Genomic DNA, 10,786 nt, shown 5'->3' on the forward strand with positions numbered 1-10,786 from the left:
TTCACATTTTTCCACATCATCATACTTTATGGCTTCGTCACCTTCCAGGTGTTGGCCGGCACAGCTCGATTCGGAGTCCTAGTGGACATCCAGGGTCGGGGTGTGTGAGAAATGTATGAACCTAAATGTTTGTACCTAAATATATGCACCGAAATGTATTATAATGAATTTAATGTACCTAAATGAAGAAGACAAACAAAAATTAGTTTATCTAAACGTTTACAACAAAATATATTACAATAAATGAAATGAAAATGATAATTGTAATGAAATAAAATTAATACATTAAAATTAGGAAGAAAAAGAGAAATAAATAAAAAATGCAAATGTAATTAATAACTGAGGTTATTAATGTATCAAGGGACTAAAATTATATTTTGATCTTACTCATGATTTTAGTCTAAAAGTCATCTTTGCCAATGATTAGAATGAAGTTTTCCATAAATTAATTCCCTGCTGAGGTAACAACGCTCAAAGAATTTCTTCAGCTTTTGATTTTAAGAGTGCAGAATTGTTAAATTACAAAATACAGAAGGTAAACTGACAATAAAATATTTGTCCTTGAATCTTTGAACTTTGACAACAAAATGGAAGGGCAAATTTCCCTTCCAGAAAACTATAACTAATGACTCTTGTAACAAGTTTTGAAGCTCGATCAACACAATAATTACAGTTTCACTGTTCACGTAACGTACCCAGTTTAACACAAAATTAACATAATCTAACCTCCCAGGAGATACATAAATGAATTAATTGAAACTTTTTGACACGATATTTCCTGACAGCAGTCGTACTAGAGTTACCTCACTCGAGCCTGGGGTGACTGTTGGTAGCCTTGAAATCCATCTTGCCTGGGGTGAAGTGGAGAGCGGAGATGCAAAGGCTTCTGTCCTTGTCGATGAGCCATAGGATGAGTAGAACGAGGCCTAGGCTCCCTTGTAAGTTCTTTGACAGATTCAATCCGTTCCAATTTCTCCACGACATCTTTCATTGATGGCCTGTTTCTGTGTTCAGATTCGATGCAATTTAGTGCAAGCTGAGAAATTCGAAATGCGGCTTTGGAAGGATATCTTCCCTGTAGGTGAGGGTCCATAATGCTTTTCAATTTTCTTTTGTCTGAAAGAAATGGTTTTATCCAGTCTACTAAATTGTGTTTTCCAGTTGGACGAGTTGTATCAAGGGCCCTCAAGCCTGTCAATATCTCGATCAAAACAACACCAAAACCATACACGTCGCTCTTCACATACAGATGCCCTGTTAAATTAAACATGATATGAGGAATGTCATGGCAAGAACTTGAATTTTGTAATTGGCCTAATACTTATGCCAAACTCACATCAAAATGTTGAACCTTAACACCAATTCATGCAAATTCCATAAGTTACGTAGAATTACCAGTGGCAACATACTCAGGAGCAGCATAACCATATGTACCCATAACCCGTGTTGTCACGTGCGACTGACTAGCTGAAGGACCCATTTTTGCCAAGCCAAAGTCGGATATCTTGGCAGTATACGACTGCAGTACAACCAAAAGTTAAAAATATGTCAAATTTTTCTTCTTTTTTTCGACCTACAGATTTTGATTTTTTTTTATTTCAATGAGTATTTGTTTTCTTACTAAAATTCACACTTAAAACCTACCCCCAAATCCAACCTCCCGAGTCAATCAATTGACCTAAAGCCTAAGAGTAACGTTGTTTTAGTTTTTATTTTTTATGGTTCTGTGACAGTGTGCATATTTTAAATAGACATGATTCTATTCACAACAGTTTGGTGGATAATAATATGTGGCACAGGTAAGGGTTGAATATATGGTAAGAAAATAAAACATATGAGCCTTTCTTAGCTTAGTTCTTGATAACTGTTCAATAGTCAAATAGAATTTTACCGCGTCAAGAAGTATATTTGAAGCTTTGAAATCTCTATAGATAACTTGCTTCTCTGATGTATGTAAGAATTCCAGGCCTCGAGCAGCTCCTATTGCAACTTTAAGCCGTATATCCCATGGAAGTGGCTGAACAGCCGATCCCCCTGCAAAAGTAGAGAACATGAAGTGTAAGGTGAAGAATGAACTTGCTATATTTGTAAACAGCATTGCCTGCACATAGGAAAATGCTTGCATGTATAACTAGTAATGTGGAAACTTATTTATCCTTACTTCCAAATAGATGGTTTTCCAAGCTACCCTTTGGCATGTACTCGTACACAAGCAGCAGCTCTTTATCCTCCCAACAGTATCCGAATAGCTTAACAAGATTAGGATGAGATAGTCGCCCTAAGAAATTAACCTCTGACTGCACCAGCAAAGAACAAGAATAGGATGAGATAGTCGCCCTAACTAAATTGACTTGATGCACTGCTTATAAACTTTATGGTTCCAGAAGACTGATAAAACAGGCCAGATGTCCTTGAAAATGTACGGATTTAGGTGTGTGCACCATGCACGCCAGGAATGCTAGAGAGAGATTATGGCTTGAGTTGAGGGATTTGGGGAAAAGAACTCGCTTGAGTTGGCCCTTTTTTAATTCAAACTAGAATCCGACCAAACCAAATTTGAAGAAATTGTATATCATGGAATTGTTTTATCATCTGTAGAACTCTATATCTCCCTTAAATTGTTGTGGACTCAGGGCACCAGCTGCATTAACCAATTGAAACCCTGCCCTCCTACACGAACAGTGGATACCAGTGTTTGACACAACGAAAATATTTATTTACAGTTTAATTTTGGTAAAGGATTAGTATTTCACCTTCCATTTTTTATTAACATATCTAATCAGAACTGCGACTCTTATGATCTCGTTCGCTTGAACAAGTTAAAGTGCTAATACCAAACAATTAAACATCACCAATTATAATCATTTCCTCAAGTGCAGTCAATTTACCTGCCATTCCTCAAACCCTTGCAAGCTCTCGGAACTCAATTTTTTCACAGCAATGACTGTTGATTTTCCTGACTTGGTCGGCGCCTTGTCATCAAGCCAGCCTTTGAAGACCACCCCAAAACCTCCTTCCCCAAGCACTGTATCTGATCTGAAGTTTCTGGTTGCAGCCTTCAACTCCAAGAAACTGAAGATCCTCAAGTTTGGGGTGGGCAAGATCTGCCCATGTGCACTGGCCTCATCACCGCTTGCCGCGGAGAACTGGCTATTCCGGGATACAGTACTCGCCCCTGAAGATGTGTTATTACTGGTTGTCTGAGATATGTTGCTGATCACTGAAGAAGCAGCACAGAGTCAGAAAATCACACTCAAAATGAAAAACACATGGAAAAAAAATTTCCCATTTGACATGCAGCAAGTTACAAGAACATCAACGTTCCTAGAAATCCAATAGCCACAATATTCATGATTTAATAATGAAAAATACCAAGGAGACTCTCTTAAAAGCGGGACTCTTCAACATTTCATGTTTTTAGCACAATGTTTTATAATAATATTAACGCAGAAATTAACGTGAAATTGTGAGGTGAGAAAGAATTCACGAAGAATCCCATTTTGAGAGTCTCCTTGCCATTTACTGGTCAATGAAACAGTACAGAAACATAATTTGCAGCTCAATTAATGATGGGCATTTCTCAAAAACTAGTAACAACAAAAACCCAATTCAAAAGTTGAAAAATTAATGAAATCAACAAAAATCCAAATTTAATTGTGGGCTTTACCTGTACTGAGATCACCAGTAGTTGCTGGTGTCGGGTTTCTAACTGGAGAACCCCAACAAATCCCCATCTTCTTCTTCCTTTTCCTCTTCCTCTTGGATTCTACCTCCTCCAAGCTTCAACCACTAAAAGGGTGCTCTCTCCCCCCTCTCCTCTCTCTCTCTCTCTCTCTCTCTCTCTCTCTCTCTCTCTCTCTCCAGTATTCCAGAAAATGATGAACAAAAGGGCTCTGACTTTGTTATGCCTGTGGTTTTTGCGAGCCAATTTAGCATAAAAACAGTAAAAATGGAAGCAAACGAATAAAGACCAAGTCTTTAAGAAGAAACAAGGTGAAGAGCTTGGTGGGGTAATGCAGAATTGCCAGACTCTTGTTCCAAGTCAACTACCGTGGGCAATGTGACTCAGCTCGGTCAGACACAGAATTTCCATTCAAATGAAGAAACCAGAGAGACAAATAAATTAATAATTTAACGCTATTATTGTTAGATGGCAGAGAAATATGAGTAATTGTGCTCAACTATGGCCCAATAGAGTTTTGATTATAAATTCTTGAAATTGTTATATTGTGAAATAATAATTTTTTTAGTTAACTTCGTTTGAACTTCATTTATTTTTATCTTTTTAAATCTTTATTTTAAATCAATTGAGCTAAAATTCAAAAATCAAATTTGCTTCAATCAAATGATCTCGTAGATAGTACGTTGTCCTAAACAAAAGAGACCATTCTGTTCTACCCAGTACCTACAAAAGAAATTCGTCACCCCAATTAAATTAAAATTTTGTTATCACTGTGCTCCTTGACGTTGACTTTCTGTTTGTTAAGAATTGGTTTTGGAATGGCCTGAATGGGAAAGAAATCCTCTCCGGATCTCCTCGACAAAGGTCACCGGATCAAGTGATCTGAGTATTTGAAATTTCATTCAACGGCCCACCTATTTTGATCTCTTAAAAACTATAATAATTTTTGGCGTTCAATGAGATTTCAAAGACCCGGATCACTTGATTTGGTGGCCTTGGTGGAAGAGATCCTGAGATGATCTCTTTCCGTCTGATTAGACGAGAAAATTATAGATTATTAAAGAATTTTAAAATAATAGAAATTAGAATGACGGAATTTTATTTTTTAGAATTTGTAAGTTTTCTTGTTTGGTTAATTTAACTATGGAATTTGAATACAAAATTTGTTATTTTTGAACTCTCACTCACAAAAATTTAGAAATAACACATGTTTACATAGAATTTAAACTTAAGAATGGAGTCCTAAATTTTAAGTTTTTTCCACGCAGAAATTCTAAATTTTCATGTTTAGGAATCCAAACAAGAGAATTGACACATGTCATCAATTTATAAATTCTTACTTTTGCCAAAATTTCAAGTTTATTTCTCTTATCCAAACATAGTGTAAGTGTTTTTTTCAAGAACTATGATACGTTTGACAGAAAAATTATATAAAATTTGGGTTGTAAAAGTGTTTCTTTTTAGAGAAGCACCTCGATCGCATATTGTTGAATACATTTCACATACTTCATACACATCATATGTGTTTTTTTAATTAAAATTTAACTTAATACACCCTACATATCTTCCCATAATATCATCACGCTCACTCTTAATGTACACCTCCCATTTAAACAGCTCAGCATATATAAAACTGAACTACAATGAAAATTCATCAACCATAACATTTTAGGGTTTATGCCAGTTTCTTGAGGATCAGTGTAACACACATTTTGGGTGTGCTACCTTTACCAATCCAAGATGGAAAGAGAAGTGGGGAGGAAAAACAAAAGGATTAGGATACTCCTAAACAAAAAGGGAAGCCAATCAGATATGTTTACGCATCATTAACCGTACTTTTTTCAAGATTTATCTCATTCATAATGCAGGCATGTCAATGTCATTGAAATATATCAAGCAAATAAATCACAACTATTTATTAAGATATCAATCAATTTGCATAACGATGTTGTTGAAATCACTAAAACAATGAAAAAAATATGAAATCTTACCTCATGTGAAGCTTTCAAAATGTCGATTTCATGTTCTATTTGTCAAATTTCTTTTTTCAATCAACATATTTGTATTTCGTTGGTTAGAGTTTGTTCTGCAATAGGCGATGAAAGTGACTTTGAGAATAAAGAAGATAAATAATCTTGAAATACTTAGTAAAAATACACTTCTAACGTATACATGTATTCTTTTTATAAAAACAGTTCCAAAAGAGCCACATTTATCGTTATGTTTAGAGAGTTGCATATGTTTACAAGGTCGTTTAAAAAGTGTATCGATTTTTCAATGTCAAAATACCCTTCAAAGGGATCATCAACAGAACACCTCAAGTTTTCCAACGAAAAAAGTCAACGGAAATAGAGAATATATATGCGACACATTGCAACCAAGTTGACAATGCATTTGTGAGGTGACAAATGGTATAAGAAAGTGTATAGTATTTGTCTAATTTTAACCTAGTATTGGTATTGGTAATTTGGTACTGAAAATTATAGTTTGTGTTGCTTCATTGAACACAACAATTCCAGGTAACCAAAAGTGATAAGATTTGGGTCCATACACTAGCTATTGGAGTATTTGACTGGTCACTCAATATTTAAGTTGATTCAAAGAAGCCAAATCTTGTTAGCCATTAAACTTTGACAAATTTTCTTGGAAAGAAACAACTAATCAGATTTTTGTCCTGAGAAATATTAAAGAAACTCTTTGAAAGTGAGATTTTTTATGAATTCTCTATCACCTCATATTTTTGACACAATATTTATAATGTTAGCATGAAAATTAACGTTAAATTGTAAGTTGACAAATGAGTCCTTAAAGAATTTCACCTCAAGATAATCTCTTTATTATTTCTCTTTTAGACACCTAGGCTTAGAAGTTTCAAACCACTAAGAGCAACTCCACCATTAGAGCCCTCCCTCCAGGTAATCCACTATTTAATCCACCTAGTGAACAGTAATTACCCTTAATAAATCGTAATTGCCTTTGGTATCTCCACCCCTACACTTAAATAGCCCTGGCAACAGGTAAATAAAATAATAATATTTTTTGCACTCCCTCCCACTCCCTCACGTCACTCCTCTCTTTTCCGTGCACCTCACTCTCTCTCTCCCATTTTTCTCTGAAGTTCCTCTCTCTCTCTCTCTCTCTCTCTCTCTCTCTCTACACTCTCGCTCTCTCTAGATCTCCAAGAGCTCTCACCCACTTTCCTCTTCAAAAATTAAACAAATCAAACTCCAAAACCATGAAACCTTAATCTCTAGGACTAAAGAATCCTTGCTATACAATTGCATGCGTCATCGGACCATCATGGTGTAAGCCACCATTAAAGCCGAGAGCTTCAAGATCTGAAACTCGAACCCAGGTGAGGTTCTCTATGCAAATCTTGTTTCATTATGTCTTAATGTTGCTTGGGACAAGATTTGTGGTGTTTTTCCAGTTCGAAACCAGAGGTTTAACCCCCTGCAATTTCTCTGAAACCTTGCCCAGTTTTTGGTTCGTCCTCGGAGCGAACTCTGGCAAGTTTGTGGGTTGAGATCCAACGGATGCCAAGGCAAAATAGAAGAAAAACGTGGCTGACATCAGGGCGACATCAGCCTTGCGTCAAACCCACTCCGGGCTCTCGGGCTGGCAACTCTCCACCGGCCTCTCGCTCGGGCCTGCTCGAGCTCCCTTGCCAGCAAACGCTAGACTTGATTGCTCGGGCTCTCTGGCCCTGTTCACTCGCTTGTCCCTTGGGCTCCAGCACACGCTGGAGCTGCTCTAAAGAGTGAACCCCAAAAGTAATGAATGAACCACCTACCAACTTCCCAGCCGATTAATAAACAAATTCCTAATTTGGAGGGGTGCATTTTTGCTCCCCATCTTCAAGTGCTGGTAACATTTATCACTCTACTTATTACTATTAGATGAGTTTAAATCTTGAGATTTGTGTCTACTTACTACGTAGATCTCAAAATTTAAGCGCATCCAACAATAATAAAAAAGATGATGAGCAAAAATATTTCTAATTTTTCATCCATTATTCTTTCTTAAACTTTGGTATTAAAATGTGTAAACAAGTTTAAGTTTTATACAAAAACTTTTAAAGAATCACAAGTAGTTGACTGCCTTGGAGATTCCTCTTTAACCTACTATGTCATGGTTTCAAACTCCTTCATCTTTTCTTTATACAAATTAGTATAGAATATCGTTGGGAAAAAACAAAATAAAAAAACTTTTAAAGAATTGCCGTATGTCATGCTATAATTTATTTTTGGTGTATGAAATTCTTTTTGTGTCCTCCTTCATTGAGAAGCCAGAAGGTGTTTTTCTAAAGTGAAGTTGGAAGTGTTTTTCTAAAGTGAAGTTGAAGTGTTTTTCTCTAGACCATAAAGTTGAAGTGTTTTTCTCTAGACCATAAAGTTGAAGTGTTTTTCTAAAGCCACATTGAAGTGTTTTTCTCTAAACCGTAAAGTCTTTAATGACTTATATGTGAAAATTCCTAAACTTTTCAGAATTTGTTACATTCTTTTACCATTATAGGTAAATTGAAATATACTATTCCACTCTATTCGAGCTAGGCTTTAGTATTATGTAAAACAGTCAAAATTATAACAGTATAAATCATAAGTTAAGCTTTCTACGCGTTTGAAAATTATGTGGTAGTAATACATTTGAGAAGTCAAACCACATTAACAACTCGCAGTCGTTCACGCTGTTTGGGCCCAAAATAATAGTTTGGGCCGAGGGAAAGATCACTCTCGGCCCAGGAGGCCGGGCGGCAAAAGGACCATGGATCGGTCAACCCGTGGGAATCCAAACCTAGGGCGGTTAGGACGAATCCTAGTGCAATGGGGAGTCTCGACGGGATCGGATATCCAGGAAACTAATCCAGCTTCGCTAGGGACTAGGTTCATAGTCCTAGTGGATGTAGGACTGGTCGAGGCGATCCGGAGGGGGAAACCTAGTCCGAGTAGGATTTAAACTCGGACTCAAGGTTCAGTACTATAAATAGGGGATGTTGTGCATCAGGAATAGCCCCACAAAATCAATACAAAATTGCCCTGCGCAAACTCTCACAACTTGAGATCTTTTTCTTTTCCTTTTTCGCTGACACATCTTCCGTTGGCATCAACAGCACTGTGGAAGCAACCGGTGATATCTTAAGTCGGCATAGATAGCTCTGTCACCGTAGAGTCGGTCGGTCTCGCAGTATCTTCCGTTGGCATCAACAGCACTGCGGCGAGAACGGTCGATTACCTATCCAAGTCTCGGTCGAGAAGGGTTTTCGAATCCTTGTTGGTCGAGGTCATCTCATTAGCCTTCTCGGCGAGGTGAGGTGTCACAGTTATTACATTCGGCACATTGCAAGCCGAATTCGGTTCGTGAACTTTGTAAGAAATAGCAGCCTTGTCTTCAGGCTCGAGAACCCAAGAGGCCGAGACGTGTTCCTTTCTCGGCCGCAATCGCAAGACGCAGAAGTCAGTAGCGCGACCCAACGCAGCATCATCAAATTTACTCCTCGGCCGAGCCTCGGCCGACGAGTTGGCACGCCCCGCAATCACCGAAGGACGTAGTTAGCTTAGAATATACTCGGCCTGCGCGCCACGTAGGCTTTGTAGTTTCTAGGGTCAACATTTTGGCACGCCCAGTGGGACCCAGTGCTAAACTACGAAGTTCATGCCAATTGAAACACGATCGGTAAAAAAGAAAACAGCTATGGGAAAGTCGACAGCCGATTTACCGAGTCAGAGCATAGGACAGAGTGTGCCACAGGCGCAGAATCCCCTTAGCGTTGGTACACCTGAGTCCACGAGCGCGACTCGCCGAGAGAGAGAACTTAATCTCGGCGGTCAACTCCGTGGTTTAGAGATCCCTAACAGAAACACATGCGTTCTCAATGAAGGGATAATAGAGGAATGTGACGAGGATGGTGGTGAAGGATCAGACCCACCAACGAGGTCGTTTCTCCGAAAGCGACTGGACGAGCAGTCTCGGTCAGTCGAGCAGACGTTCAGTCGAGGCATTGACAAGCTGCATGACGCGATACTCAGTGCCAATGATCGGCAGACCAAGCTGCTCGAAATGCTGGTTAGTCAAGTTGGTGGCAGCAGGCCTTTCGATCTTCGCCAACCTCGTTTACCAGAAAACAACCCGGCACCGATTGTACCGGCCGGGCCTATTCCTGCCCTGCTCAAACCAATTAACTTGGAGAAAGGAGGAGGGTCGAATAGTAGGTCAGACGGGACCGACCAGAGGGTCGAAGTAACACCTGTTGATATGACCGAAGTTCAGCGGATGATTGACTCGGCCATGAAGAAAGGGCCGAAGTTTCCTAAGTTTATTCATCCGTACCCAGCTTACGTGGAATCGTTTGGGTACCCGAAGGGTTTCAAGATCCCAGATTTTAGTCTCTTTGCCGGTGAATCGTCTTTATCTTCGTTGGAGCACGTGGCTCGTTTCACTGCGCAATGCGGAGATGTCAATAGTGACTTTCATAAGTTACGGCTATTCAACTTCTCATTGACCGGCTCGGCATTTGCTTGGTACATTAATCTACCCCCCAATTCCGTCCAGAACTGGGAAGAGTTGGTCGAGAAGTTCCATGAGCAGTTTTATCGACCAGGGATGGAGATGTCAGTTTCTTCCTTAGCAAGGATGGCTCAGGCATCTGATGAATCACCAATGGACTATCTCACTAGGTTCAAATCGGCCCGGAATTGGTGCCGAGTGCCCTTACCCGAAGTCGAATTTGTCAGGCTTGCATTGAACGGCCTCGACGTCGAATACAAAAAGAAATTCCTGGGGGCAAACTTTCGGGACATGTATGAATTAGCCCAGCATGTTGAACAGTACGACTACTTGCTCCGTGAGGAGAAGGTTTCGAAAACGCCATCTCGGGGGACGTTGTACAAAAATCCTACTGTCAGCTATGCGTCAACTGAGGATGAATGCGTCAGTGTGGATGCGGCCGAGATAGTGATAGATAAGCCATACGTTTGTAAGGCATTAACTCAGGTTGATTCTAGAGAAGTCAAAAGTCGCTCGGCCGCTGAAGGAGTGTTGAAACCATCAAAGGTCTACACTTTTGATATTACCAAGGCTGACGCAATCTTCGACCAACTGTTATCC

At 39.1% G+C, this 10,786-nt stretch overlaps 1 protein-coding gene across 1 annotated transcript; it reads right to left on the minus strand.

Moving 5' to 3' along the window:
- Positions 1-531: 531 nt before the first annotated feature.
- On the minus strand, positions 532-4,052 carry LOC126587838 (probable serine/threonine-protein kinase PIX13). Its single transcript, XM_050252923.1, has 6 exons — positions 3,668-4,052; positions 2,889-3,220; positions 2,162-2,297; positions 1,892-2,034; positions 1,396-1,519; positions 532-1,254 (listed from the first exon to the last, which is right to left on the minus strand). The coding sequence occupies exons 1-6, from the start codon at positions 3,732-3,734 to the stop codon at positions 800-802; spliced, it is 1,257 nt and encodes a 418-aa protein (XP_050108880.1). The 5' UTR covers positions 3,735-4,052; the 3' UTR covers positions 532-799.
- Positions 4,053-10,786: the final 6,734 nt, after the last annotated feature.

Source organism: Malus sylvestris, chromosome 10 (genome assembly GCF_916048215.2).
Source record: "Malus sylvestris chromosome 10, drMalSylv7.2, whole genome shotgun sequence".
NCBI classification, from domain to species: Eukaryota; Viridiplantae; Streptophyta; class Magnoliopsida; order Rosales; family Rosaceae; genus Malus; species Malus sylvestris.